Here is a 13351-nt window from a genome sequence, read left to right on the forward strand (position 1 = left end):
TACTGAGGGCTCCACACCTGGACACAGTACTCCAGATGGGGCCTCACAAGAGCCGAGTAGAGAGGGACGATCACCTCCCTATCCCTGCTGACCACCCCTCTCCTGATGGAGCCCAGGATCCCATTTGCTTTCCGGGCTGCCAGAGCGCACTGCTGGCTCATGTTAAGTTTCTCATCTATCAGGACCCCTAGGTCTTTTTCTGCCGAGCTGCTCTCAAGAACAACTCCCCCCAGCCTGTACAGGTGCCTGGGGTTCTTCCGGCCCAAGTGCAAAACCTTGCACTTTGCCGTGTTGAACCTCATTAGGTTCACCCGACCCCAGCTTTCCAGCCTGTCAAGGTCCCTCTGAATGGCATCCGTTCCCTCCACCATATCGACCGCACCACTCAGCTTGGTGTCATCAGCAAACTTGCTGAGGGTGCACTCCATTCCCTCATCGATGTCATTAATAAAGATGTTAAAGAGCACCGGTCCCAAGACAGACCCTTGAGGGACACCGCTTGTTACCGGCCTCCACCTGGACATAGAGCCATTGACCACCACCCTCTGTCTGTGGCCTTTCAACCAATTGCTTATCCATCTAGTTGTCCACCCATCAAATCCACCTTCCTCCAATTTGGAGATGAGGATGTGGTGGGGGACCATGTCAAAGGCCTTGCTCAGGTCCAGGTAAGAGAATCAGATTAGAATTCTGACAGTAGAGAATCTAGAACTTTGATCTAATAATTTGTTTCTGACAGAAAGGTAAAGTTAAGAGCTGTTTTTAAGGAACAGACTATATTTATCAATGACTTACAAAAAAACCAACAAGCATAAACTCTACCTGATGGAAGTTGTAGGTCAAAATCATCTCATACAGTTGACGGTTATTTGGTAAAATATCTCTGGATCCCAAAGGTTTTATTTTTGCACTCACTGGTCTGCAGTTAAAATAAAAACAAAGAAGGCACTGCTAAGAAACACGTATCTGCTGTCAAAACTTGTATTCTTTAAGCAGAAGCATATTTTGAAGCACATCTGAATACAACACTAAAATCTTCAGTTAAAAAGAATGCTTAACAACATTACAGACGCTGCCAAAACAAGAAGCCAATAGAACTCAGTAAGCTCAAAACTAAAAGCCGTTAAAAAAAAATAAAAAAGGAAAAACAAAAGAAGTCACAACTTTGGAAGTAACAGAACTGATGACATAAGGTAGTCCATGAGGTAGATGACAATTCAGCTATACAAATCTGACAGTCTTTAATTATAAAATCAAAAAAATCTATTCCGTCAGCTATTCCAGTGCAACCCTGACTCCAACTATTTAATGAGAAGCCTTTCAGTACCTCCCCACTATTTTATGATTCGCTACTCCACTCAAGAGACTATCAAACTTCAATTGAAATATATAAATATTTCTTACTAGTATTTGTAACTGGAGTTAGTTTACTACCAAACGCCTTAAATTTCACAAGGAAATAAGAATCTCTATTTTACTAGCCAAGAATGAGACTAATATACATGAAGGGATGGTTTCATTTCCTCACTTAAGCCATAAGAAATTAAATATTTCTGAATGTAGTATTAAGCAGCATCTACAGTCATAACCAAATATTCCCTGACATCAGTTCTAGTTATTAGACTCTATGAACTGTCATAGTCCAATACTGCTACTGCAGGGCCCAGAAAACGAAAAATATTAGATTACTGACCTTTGTGAAATTGTCTGGCCAAAACCTTAAAAGCGCTGCTTAAACTGTATAGCATTTCTTTCTCCCTGTCGAACTACCAATGTTAGTGACTGCTGTATTGATTAGTCATTTTTCCTCCATGTCAGCTTGTGTCAAACCAACACGACCAACAACAGAAGAAATACAGCTTTCCACATGAAACACGGTACCGGATTCTACAGAAAAACATTTCCAATCAAGCAAAAGAGTGAAAAATAATGTTTCCATGTAAAAATTAGGCAGGATCTGAGGCAGATGCTTCAAAGAAAAAGAAAGAAATACGTAGCACCAAATAACTCAGTAGAATTTCTTTCTTTAGATATTAAAATGCCTCTTCAGCTCTGCCGCCTTTGGAAACACCGAGAAGGTTTACTATACTATTTTTCCTTCTAAATTTAGATAGAGAAAAATAATTTATATGGAATAAGTGACAATAACTGTCCACTTCTGTCAAAGCTAAGTGGAACTAAAAAATAACATGCTAAGAAACAGGACTTCTAAATTCATGCCTCCAAACCCACTTCAAGTTTTACAAGAATACTCTTGTTACCTTACATTTCACTGTTCATTTGGGACCATTTTAGAAAGATATTAATAGTTCTCTAACTTTCACCATACAGTTCCCCAGAAACAGTACCTGAGAGTTTGAATCCAGCTTTTCAGGTTTATGCATGGAGCAATATCCTCATACTTCAACATGGACTGAACATCAAACCGTACAATTCCTTCTGAAGCATGCTAAGGAAAGAATAAATAGCAATTATGCTTCTATGCATCTGTAACATCAGACATGGACCACCTGATTTATCCCTCATAAATATAACAGCTGTACCTATCCATACTAGAAGTAAAACTGTGAGTTTCTTAGTGTCATAAGCTTATCTCTATTTTAAGAATGCAGACATACTGAGACTTCAAACAACATAAAAAAAACTACAACAAAAGCAAGAAAAGGTACTGATATGGCCAGAAGCCTTACTAAGATTTATTTTTCCAAGACTATCCGCTATTAATAATTTAAGGAATTTGTACAGAACTGTATAAATCACATGTAGGGCATACGCGATACTTTCTCTGAATACGTAATTCAATAAGTGCAAGCATTTTTCATCTAGAATCTTAAATCAAGTATTTTATAGTGTTTCTGCGTAGGATTGTTATTACAGAATCATTTATCTTAACGAAAAAGAAACAACACTACACACAGTTTAGCGATGGTTATTTTGGGAGTTTTCTAGTCTTTTTTCTCTTTTTTGTCGTATTTCATGACAAAGCCACCAGTAAATTAGCTTTATTAAATTACATTTTAAAACATTCAAAAAAAGTGTAAAAATGTATTCTCTTATTTTTAACTCCTCACTTCTCAGCTCATCTGACACCGCTGGTGTGGCTTGAACCCACTTCAGTAGAGGCTGCCATGCACAACACCAACACAGCTTCCTCCCCCCACCTTAATGATTCAAGATCTGGATCCTTAGGAGAATGCACCCTTTCCTTTTTCCTCCTGGTTACTCAGCTCTTAGATCCTGAATACATTCAACTGCAATTTGTTCTGGCCCTTGAATGAAAAAAAAGCAAGGAGCAAAGTGAAATCAGTATGGTACTGCTTCCTGCTCAGCCCTTGAAAAGGAGGTGACAAAAATCAAGCCATGGCAGGTTGCCCAGGACAGCAAAGAACACTGGAGCAAAGCAAAGTACTGTAAATAATAAGATAGTAATGTTTTTAGTAACTTCCCAGTCCTTTGGTATCATGGAGCCTCAGCAGTTACGATGCTGCCCATCCATTGTGCCTTCAACTGACCTAAACAACGAATCTCAAACCAAAATTGGCAGATCTCAACAAAAGCCTGAACAGAATAAAGTAAATTTTAATGATATTTTATTCCAAAAATGCTATTTGCTGTACTGCATTTCAGCAATTGTGGTCTAGCAAAGTTTCTTCACACAAAAACTTGCAATAGTTACAATGTGAACCTGTCAGTACGCCCTTTTTTCTACTGGTGCCGTGGGTATTAATTTTTCTGCTCCTTTTTTCCCCACTGATTTATAATGAAAGGCATAGAAAATCCATAACTAATGGTTTTTACCTATTTTTAAAGGAAAACAAAAACATCTCAGGTATAACCATGCTTTTTGTCTGCCTAAATACAGAAAAGAACAGAGAAAACTTAAAAAAAAAAAAAAAAAAAAAAAGAAATAATAAAAAATTCTGATATGTCAGAGGACTTCAGAATAATTGTAGGTAAGTAGCCTGGAAGACTTACCATGTTTAGCTGAGGAGTAGCACAAAGTACACCATGAAAAGAAACTGTGTAATTAATGCTAACGTCACTAAGGCTTGCCCACCACCGAGCAACACAAAATTCAATTGTTTTTCCAGCCTGAATAATAAAAATGCAAAGTTAGACAGATGCAAACTCTCATCTTCTCTTTCTATTCACCCATGCCTTTCGCAACCCAAAGCCAAAAAAAAAGGGAGTAATACAGCTGCAAGCATACCCTATAATGTCCAGTTTACTCAATTATGTTAATTTGTGTGGTAGTAAATAAAACACTACAGTCGATTCCCATCAAAAGCAAGTGTGCCAGGGAGACACTAGAAAGAAAGTTACAGCTTTTAAACATTAAATATTCTTTTCCCACTCTTTCAAATTTAACATACATGGTAGTTTATAGAAGACATTAATGCGTATCAGAAAATAAGATAGCGCTCTCTACTTCTAGAAGACATGAAGCTTGGCAGGTTTTTTGTTGGTACTCTTTCTTTTGCTTGCATTTTTTTGAAGTAACATGATAAAATTTACATTCAGACCATGTATCTTAATGCCCCCACTTGACATTGACTGAGCAGCAAAGAAATCACCACCTCCCTTAAGCAGGGCAAACTTGTTAGTGGACTCATTCACACACCTGAATATCCTGGTTCTGTTTTAGACTCTTGAACTAAAATTAACCAAAATAAGTAGACTTGTAAGCCAGTCAGTGTCACTTGGCTTCAACATCGCATAGATTTCTCAGATTATCACACTAAGCATTAAAAGCAAAATGTGCTTAACCAAATCTATTCAACAAGCATAAGTTCCTGTTTAAAAGGGAAACAAATGGGACTGCATAAACAAGTACTAATAAATTGATGGAGCTATTTGAGACCTTTCCAAAGCAAGAAAAAGGTTTAATTCCCTACTATAATAAATAGGTGATTTATCTGTTTTTATTTATTTTTTATTTTTCTTTTCCCCTTAAAAAGGCAAAAATCCAAGATCAACAACAACAAAATCCCAATGTTTTCTTTCCTCTACCCCCCAACATAACTTACTAAGACAGGAAATGCTTCAGTCACTGATCCTTTTTCTGGCAAGGATAGAAATTTGTAGAATTCATGACTTCTATATGCTTTTTGCTTCACTAGCTGGACAGCATGGAGCACAAACTTGGCAGTCACATCAGAAGAACATGAACTTATTGTCACTTCTAGACAATAGAAGAAAGAAAGTTTAGTTACGACAGTAGAGAATTTTAGACAGGAAACGGAGATTCAACAGAAGACGACCATTTTCACAAGACAGTCACATTTTTAGAAGTTATAAGGCTCACATGTGAACAATACCTACTTATCAGTTATTTATTAAGACCCTGTCAGATTAAGGAAAACTAAGCAGGGTCAGAGATCAGATAAGATAAATGTTACTCAGCTGTATGGTAAAAACTAATAGGACATTATATACCTGTACAGCATCGATTACTGGTGAATTTCAAATTAAGAGCCTTATCCATAAACTTCAGTACATAAGAAAGATTTTTATTTATTAATATCATATATGTAGAAGAGGAATACTTTTTTCTCCCTATAGGATTACAAGCTTCTTGCCCATCACATTTAAGGCATCATTCAAAGCTATGCCTACAAAGGTTAAAAATTATGCACAACTCAGAAAATAATATTTTTCCATAAATACGGGATATGCCTCCAGTAATGGCCATCATTTCAGACTGTGTTTGCTAGATCATAGAACATATAATCAGTTTTTCATTATAACAGAAACCATAAGAAAACCCCTCCACAAAAAGAAAAAAAGAAAAAGGAATAATTTCAAAACAACTTTGTCAAGTCTGATGGATGTGATTTATTATTTAATATGCTCTTTTTCCTTACCAGCCCACGTAGCTCCCTGGGGAACATCAATGAAGTGCCTTCGGATTTGGCCAGGTTTGAAGTGAACATCTGTATAGGCAAGGTCGTAGCTTGATGATTCATCTACTCTGTACACCAAAATGCAAATACAAGTAGTAATGGAACAAGGTGTGAATTTTTTTTTAAAAGACGTTTTAAATACAGAAATAATCTCCAAAAAGAGCATAATGAAGATACTCAGCCCTCAGCAGCAAAAGTATTTTGAACTACAAATTTGCTTCTACTTAATCATACTACTTGATAAAACAGAAAAACCTACAAAAATAAACTGACTTTAACCAATATGGATTTATGAAGGTCAAAAATGGAACCTGTGTTCAATGTCAGATGAGGCTGTCAGATTGTTACTGACACTTTCAGAATATCCAGAATTGGAATGGACACATAGTGGCCATTGAGTCTAACCATGGTACCCCACAGGACCACCTAAAATTCAAACCCTATGTCTGAAAGTGTTATCCAAACAGTCCTTGAACTCTGCCAGTTTGAGGCCTTGACCACTACTCCAGTGAGCCTGTTCCAGTGCCTGATCACCCTGTGGTGAAGAAACTTTTCCAAAACACCCAGACTGATCCTACCCTGACACAGCTTCACGCAGTTCCTCTGAGTCCTGTCACTGGACAAAAGAGGTCAGTGGCTGCCCCTCTGCTCCCTGTGTAAGGAAGCTAACAACACTAACTCTGTAAATTTTCTGTACTGAAGTTGAAAAGGAACTCTACCCCAAATTTCATCTGCCAAATAACACCCACTGCCCTTAAGGACGCTAATACATCAGCTAGAAGTCCGAGAAAAAAAATAGCCAAACTCAGCTGACCTGCACTTAAAAATACATTGATATTTTGTTTAAAATTCTGAAATCATTTGTATTCTGATGGTACAGAAAAACTCTGTCATTGTTGTCAAGAATATTCTGCCTTTTGGCTTCCGGCACCATAATGAAAAACAAAAGCTACTGCAGTATAAGTCTGTTGCAAGAATCTTTTCAGAGCTCTTATCTCCTATCAGTCCTAGTTCAAGAACTCACAGAAAAAGGAGGTGAAATAAGTATGACAGCACAAGTAAACTGAATATATGAAACTAAATGTTAAAAAAAAAAAACAACAAAAAAACTAATACAGTTCGAGCTTACCGACCTTGTTGGTATAACAACAGTTATTGGAACCCTGAAGAGCGGGCCTGCATTAGGTGTTGCTATATCATATCCACAAACCTGACAAAATAAAATATAGCTGCTTAAGATCTTTGGTCAAAATGAAATTATAGAAGACAATGTTGAACTAGTTGGAGAGAGCTTTCAACTGCTGTAAATGAATATACATAGCGAAGAAAAAACTTTCATTATAGTTACTTATTTCACTTACATTTTTATATGGTTACATTTTTCCAATAAAGATACTCAAAAATCCCTTGGAATCTAATGTATAAAATTGCATAGCATATCTGCTGCTAAGCCCTGGACTCAGCCTACGTAGTACCAAAGGTGGCACTATATTCTCATTTATAATACACAGCTTTCATTACATCATAAAATTAATTCTAGAAAAAAGTTGACAGAAGCAGTTTGAAAAAGAAAGGGCATGCAGACCTGCACAGAATACCAATCCTTTCATACCTCTGTATAATGCACTCCTTCTCTCAGACCACGTGGATCCACACGAACATTAATGTGTCGACACTGGTTCATAAGCTCTAAATGACTGGGGCACTGGACCCATGGTGCATTTGAAGTTAAAGCTAAATGAAGCTGAAGAGATATCCTTTCAGTGTTTTCTGTCAAGAAATAACAGCAATAAAAATCAATACCAGATTTTGAACTCACATTGCACAGTAACACAGAATTTGCCATTAAAATGTATCCATCTCAATAAAATGTAGGAACCAATTCCATGGAGTCCCCTGAAGTCAGATTCTCCACAAAAGGACGCTGTTCTATATTACCTTTTAACTTGAGAAAACAGCAAAACAGAAATATATAATACAATAAAGCCTATATCTAAGTTCAGTTTTTTTTTTTCTAGCATATAAAAGAGGTAAACACGAAAGAGGCAAAGGTAATGTAGCAAGCGATCCTTCAGTTGCCCATAACGTAAGACTGGAAGCAGGCAAAAATATTCTCATACAGATGCAAAGTCTTGTCTAAAGTACATATATGAAGTAAAAGCCAACCTCACAGCCTCTGAAGGTTTTGCTAATCACCAGATCACATTATAGAGTAACTTAAGTGAAAGCTTATGATTACTGAAAAAATTACTAGCAGAAACTGAACATCTGCCTCTGACTTTGTTAGCCAACATAATAAAATAGGAGGCATTATTTTCAGAGCAACCCTTAAACGTTTTCATGTTGTTTGCTTCTTACAGAATAAAGCCTAGAATACGATTGTTTTATTTCTTAATGTCATATGATTAGTTAACAAAATTACTGATTGCAATGCAATCCAGCAAACAACAAAGCTAATCCTAGCTAGTAACCTGTCCTTACTCACATTATCTCTTCCCCTCAGTACATTTACCATTTTCTGACATGCCAACTTTCTGGATCGCTGGAAAGGAATCATCTCAATAATAAGCTCTCACATAGTTTTTTTTTTTTTTGAATACAATGCAATCCATTTTTCAGTGAGGCGAGACCCATTTGTTACTTAATAAAATACAGCAGGGTAAACCAATCCATGAAGAGAAGTTGTGAAACATACTTTCATTGGCACTAGTTACCATAGTTCACATGCATCTACAACCTGTATCAATTGCTATATTACCTTTAGGTATATTTATGCTTAGCTACTTAACAGAACTTTTTTGTTGAAATCTTACATTTTTTCCCAGATTAGATAAAATCCAAACCTAGAATCTGTAGTCTTCAAATACCCAGAGATTAGTTTTTCACTAAGGTTTTTCCCTTTATTGAACAGCCTACATTCTTTGTCAAGAGTTATTCCTGGATACTAAAGATGTTTGATTATTTTTTTCTATATTATTTTCCTGGGAGCCACAACTTCACTTTAAAGTTATTTAGAACAAAAGGAAGCTTGAAGCAACAGAAAAATCTGAAAAGAAGTTCTACAATTATAAATCTGAGATTAGGATTGAAAAGATGTTTAGACTCTTGCCTTCATTTACCAACTATTTTGGAGTTGCATTTATTCTTTCTGTAGTAGGAGACGTGTACAGCTCCTCGTTACCGTAGCTTTTCTATTTAAAGACTACATTTCCTTTTTAACTCACACAAAATAAATTTTCCTACCTGTATTCTCAGGAAAGACAGGCTCTATACCAACTCCATGATCAGAAGGTGCAGATATCTGCACGGGGTCTCTGAGGTAGATGCCACGATTGCTTCCAACAGTAATAGTAAAGCCTATGTTGCTTGTGAATGATGAATTCTGAATGAGGTAGTCATAGGCTTTATCAACCTGTTAGAACACATTCTAAATTAACACAATTCAACTTCAATAGTCATTCATGCACATTATCCCTTCCATGAGGTATTCAGCAAATACAGCAACAAGCAATGAAGTTACCGACATCCTAACTATCAGAGTCATACTGATTTTGAGGCAACACTTTGTGCACAGCCATATAGAGCAATGAAATAGTAAAGAACATTTAAAAAAAATAATAATATGACAAATCCCCCTTGCAATAAATTTATAAGAAGACATAAAACAAAGGCTTGCTTGGAAGTAAAAGGCCCAATATTACTTTAGATTCCTTTCCCAGCATTTTCCCAGCATTACAGATGTGTTCAGAAGACATCTCCTACTGGGTTCCAGAATCTCAAGAATAAGAATTTAGGGTTAAGCATTTAATATTAAACATCTTTAAGCATGAGAGAAAAATCTTGGCACCTCTTTTTGGCAAGGATAGGAATGGCCACAGGAAAAAACATAGGTTTAGTTTTTAATAGCTTAACTTTATGCAAAGGGCTGTCATTCATGCTGCCCGTATCATAAAAAAATTCACACTGGAGATTTCCAAGTTCTTAAAAGACAATACAATGAATGCTCAATGAATTTTTAGTGCAGGCCTACCCACAGCAAAATCACCCCACTACTGCAGATGTACTTTTTGTGAAGCAAAGGTGTCCTTTGCTTTAGCGTGGGTATCTCTGCATTTTCATTGCTCAGAATGCACTGTTCTAGCTTTTGTCTGCAAAGAACAAGTTCAGCTCTTTGACAACATATAAAAAGTTTTCCAACAATGAGACAGAATTTACACATAAAAATCCATATGTGGGTGACAAAATCCCACGTCCTACTTTTACGTCCACACAAAGGAATTTGTCTAGTTAACACATATTCAAGAGAAACCAACTACATGCTGAAACAAAGAGAAATATTTCATTCCTTCTCCCCTCCCACTACATTCCCTTCTTTATCCTGAATCAGATCTGATATTTAAGTAGCTTGGGAGCAAGCTGAGTGAGCTCATCCAGAAAACTTCAGTTAATTTACAGGCAGTTATTTAAGGGTTTTTTTGTTTGTTTGTTTTGCTGGCAATTACCTGAATAACACCATGTCCTTGTGCAAATACTTCTATATTTTCAGCTTTCACTGCCGTATTTTCTAAGGCTCTTCTGACAGAATGAACAGTGTAATGAATATTGTTAGCTTTGAGCCCTGAAATTAAAAGTAAGGATGGCATTAGAAAACAAGTTACAAAGTTGGAAAGCTACAGAAAAAGACTTTATCTTTTATGTTATGCACTGACATTACCTGACAGAACTAATGCAATGCCTCCACATGCATTGGGAGAAGACATGGATGTGCCATTCATAAGTTGTGTTCCTCGCAGAGTCCAGTTTGGAACTGAAGCAATAGCACCTCCTGGGGCACTGATACTTACTCCAAGGGCTCCATCAGTGCTAGTGTAAAAAACAGAATTGTTGAAAAAACAAGCTTTGATTTTCTGCACAGTTTACCTTGAAGTTATCTGCGCACTTAAAAAGATAATTTTAGCTTTGGCACAGTCCCAAATAGTATTTTACTAAATCATTAATCCATTAAATACAAGATAAAGCATTACATTAAGTAGCAACTTAATGTCAAACTAATCAGCTAGGCCTGTTTTCCACAGTGCAAGTTATTCAAACTTTCATTCCTTAAATACTATACAAAGTTCAGTCAGCTGACTTATCGAGCCAAAATTGAATTAGAAAGCATACACAAATACACTAAGTATTTCACTACGTAAATAAATATTTCACTGAGCCTATTTAACCATTATTGTTTTTAATGAAAATATACTATATCTTAAAGCAAAATTAGTAAAAAAAAAAAAAAAGAGACTAGAAAAAAAAACATAGAATCTAGAGATCTGGATTTTGCACAGCCACTGCACAAGCTGGTAAAATTTTGAATTAACATACAGAAGTTGATACATTTTATCTTCTTCCCTTGCTGTTCTTGTCTCAAGAAGTGGTTCAGCATCAGCCGGGCTGAAGTCACCTTCTACCTTGCCCGATCATTTTTAAAACCCCAATGAGTACCTACGAAGCATCTAGGTTTTAACTGTATGAGGCTAATACTCTAAATATTCCTCACTCTGTTCAGATGAAAACATGTATCACTTCAATAAGGACCACACTGAGCTTTAACTATTAAATTTTGTGGAGAAGCAAGGTGGATTTGTATCATACACTAATAGCTTCATGTAAGTCTCAAAATCAGAGTTCTCTACATTACAGAGTCACAACAAATTTAATACACTTTATGACAGTCCTATATAAATTACAGTGTTTTTATCGTACATCCCAGACAAGCAGATCATGGCATATCTGTCTGAAAGCCTCTAGTGCTTACTAAGACTTCTTTTGGCTACCGCATTACTACCAAATTCTTATGAGACATAAAATAATAATAAAAATTCTCGAAGAACCAACATTTTCATAGATCTTTGAAATAATTCTCTATAACGAGTTGGAAAAGCATTCTTCTGTCCTCTCGCACCTCCCCTAGATTCAAGCAAAACCAATAATGGTGCCATTATAATGTCACTGAAGCCAGAAGTAACAATATCACAACGGTATTTCTTCAGGTCTTCAGCACCAACAGAATAGTTAGCTATACCACACTACTGAATGAAACAAATGATACTGAAAAGAACCTTAGAAAAAGAACTGAGAAATAGTACACATCTCCAAACCACTTTACTCAGGCTTTCATTTTCTTAATAGACTTTACTGAAACGTACAGATTGTGACACTGACAGTTCAGTCATCCTCCCTCCCACTAAGAATTCTAGAGGCCTATAGATGAAGCCCTTCCAATACCAGCAGACTACCTAAGCAATTCCTGGGGAATACTTCCATTTTGGCATCAGTGACCAATTTTTAGACCTGTAATTAGTTAACCAGAACTGCAAAGTAAGGAATTCCCTCTTTTTACCATAACTTACCTTGGCCCCCTGGATGACCAAGTATATTGATTTGCTGGCAGTTTTTCTCTCAAAGAATATTCAGCAACCATCATATCAGGTGATACATAGGCACCAACACCTATTAGAAAACAAACATCTTAGATGCAAAATGAATTTGTAATAAAACAAAAAATGAACTATTTTAAATACACTACAGAATGACTATTTTAAAAAGGCTTTAAAAGAATGTTTTTTCCATCTCAGTAAATTTTATTGTTACAAACCAAGTGTAAAGCACATGCTACAAAGTTACAATGCTCACAGTGATACTAAGTAATATGTAAATCTTGCATGAAATAGGTAACTTAGAAGTGCTATTTGCATTCAACTGAACAATCCCTATCCACCATCTGTACTTATTTCACAACAGATCACTACCAAATGCGCCTTCCCCTTTTTGGGGAAAATAATTTTGTCAGTGTTTACACTGACACAAACTACACTAAGGCTGCTGCAAAGGAATCTATGTGAATTGGTTCATGTTCCCATGACTCAGAGCTATACTACCTTAAACAGATGGGCAAAATCACACTCCTGAACCACCACACGGTGGAAAGTCAGCATTTCCCTGCTGATCAGCTCAGTGGGCCCAGAGCCCAGGCAGAATGGAAATACTGTCTTTTGTTTTAGGGGAAGAAAAAAACCCAGCAAACGTTCATACCTATTACACTAGATGTAGTACCACCAGGACACCCTACTGTAGAAAGGCAAGGGCCATTATTTCCCGCACTTGAAACATAGATTACATTGTGTTTCCACACCGCTTCGTTAATTACTTCACAAATTCTCCTGAAGTATGAGGGAAAAAAAAAAAAAAAAAGGAGTTATTTAATCAACAATACACACATCAACATTAAAATAAAAACCCAGAAAACAAAAAAACACCCAGATTACATAGTGTTTCAACTACCAGAACACTTCTTTGCTCTAAACTATTCCTAGTATCAAAATTCATAGCACTTTCAATATGCCTATGTAGTTTTCGTAGGTATTTAAAAAAAATAAACTGCAATATTTTAATGCCATCATTTC

General features: G+C 36.4%; 1 protein-coding gene across 7 annotated transcripts in view; it reads right to left on the reverse strand.

The window, feature by feature from the left end:
* The window catches only part of TPP2 (tripeptidyl peptidase 2), a 48571-nt gene that overhangs the window by 23575 nt on the left and 11645 nt on the right, over positions 1-13351 (reverse strand). For 6 of the 7 annotated variants that reach the window (XR_014948120.1, XR_014948118.1, XR_014948119.1 and 3 more), the window contains exons 9-20: positions 12981-13108; positions 12299-12398; positions 10618-10766; positions 10406-10521; positions 9147-9315; positions 7516-7673; positions 7037-7113; positions 5865-5971; positions 5028-5182; positions 3976-4092; positions 2349-2449; positions 823-919 (exon numbers count right to left, since the gene is read on the reverse strand). Coding sequence is in view for 3 of the 7 variants with exons in the window: in XM_085552815.1 (XP_085408941.1) it covers positions 823-919; positions 2349-2449; positions 3976-4092; positions 5028-5182; positions 5865-5971; positions 7037-7113; positions 7516-7673; positions 9147-9315; positions 10406-10521; positions 10618-10766; positions 12299-12398; positions 12981-13108 (1474 nt within the window). In the remaining 4 variants the exon portion in view is untranslated. Of the gene's footprint in view, positions 1-822; positions 920-2348; positions 2450-3157; positions 3270-3975; positions 4093-5027; positions 5183-5864; positions 5972-7036; positions 7114-7515; positions 7674-9146; positions 9316-10405; positions 10522-10617; positions 10767-12298; positions 12399-12980; positions 13109-13351 lie in introns of those variants that run through there. The other variant, XM_085552829.1, reaches the window with a different exon arrangement.

Source organism: Coturnix japonica, chromosome 1 (genome assembly GCF_054131305.1).
Source record: "Coturnix japonica strain WE chromosome 1, WE-NBRP24, whole genome shotgun sequence".
Lineage (NCBI taxonomy): Eukaryota > Metazoa > Chordata > Aves > Galliformes > Phasianidae > Coturnix > Coturnix japonica.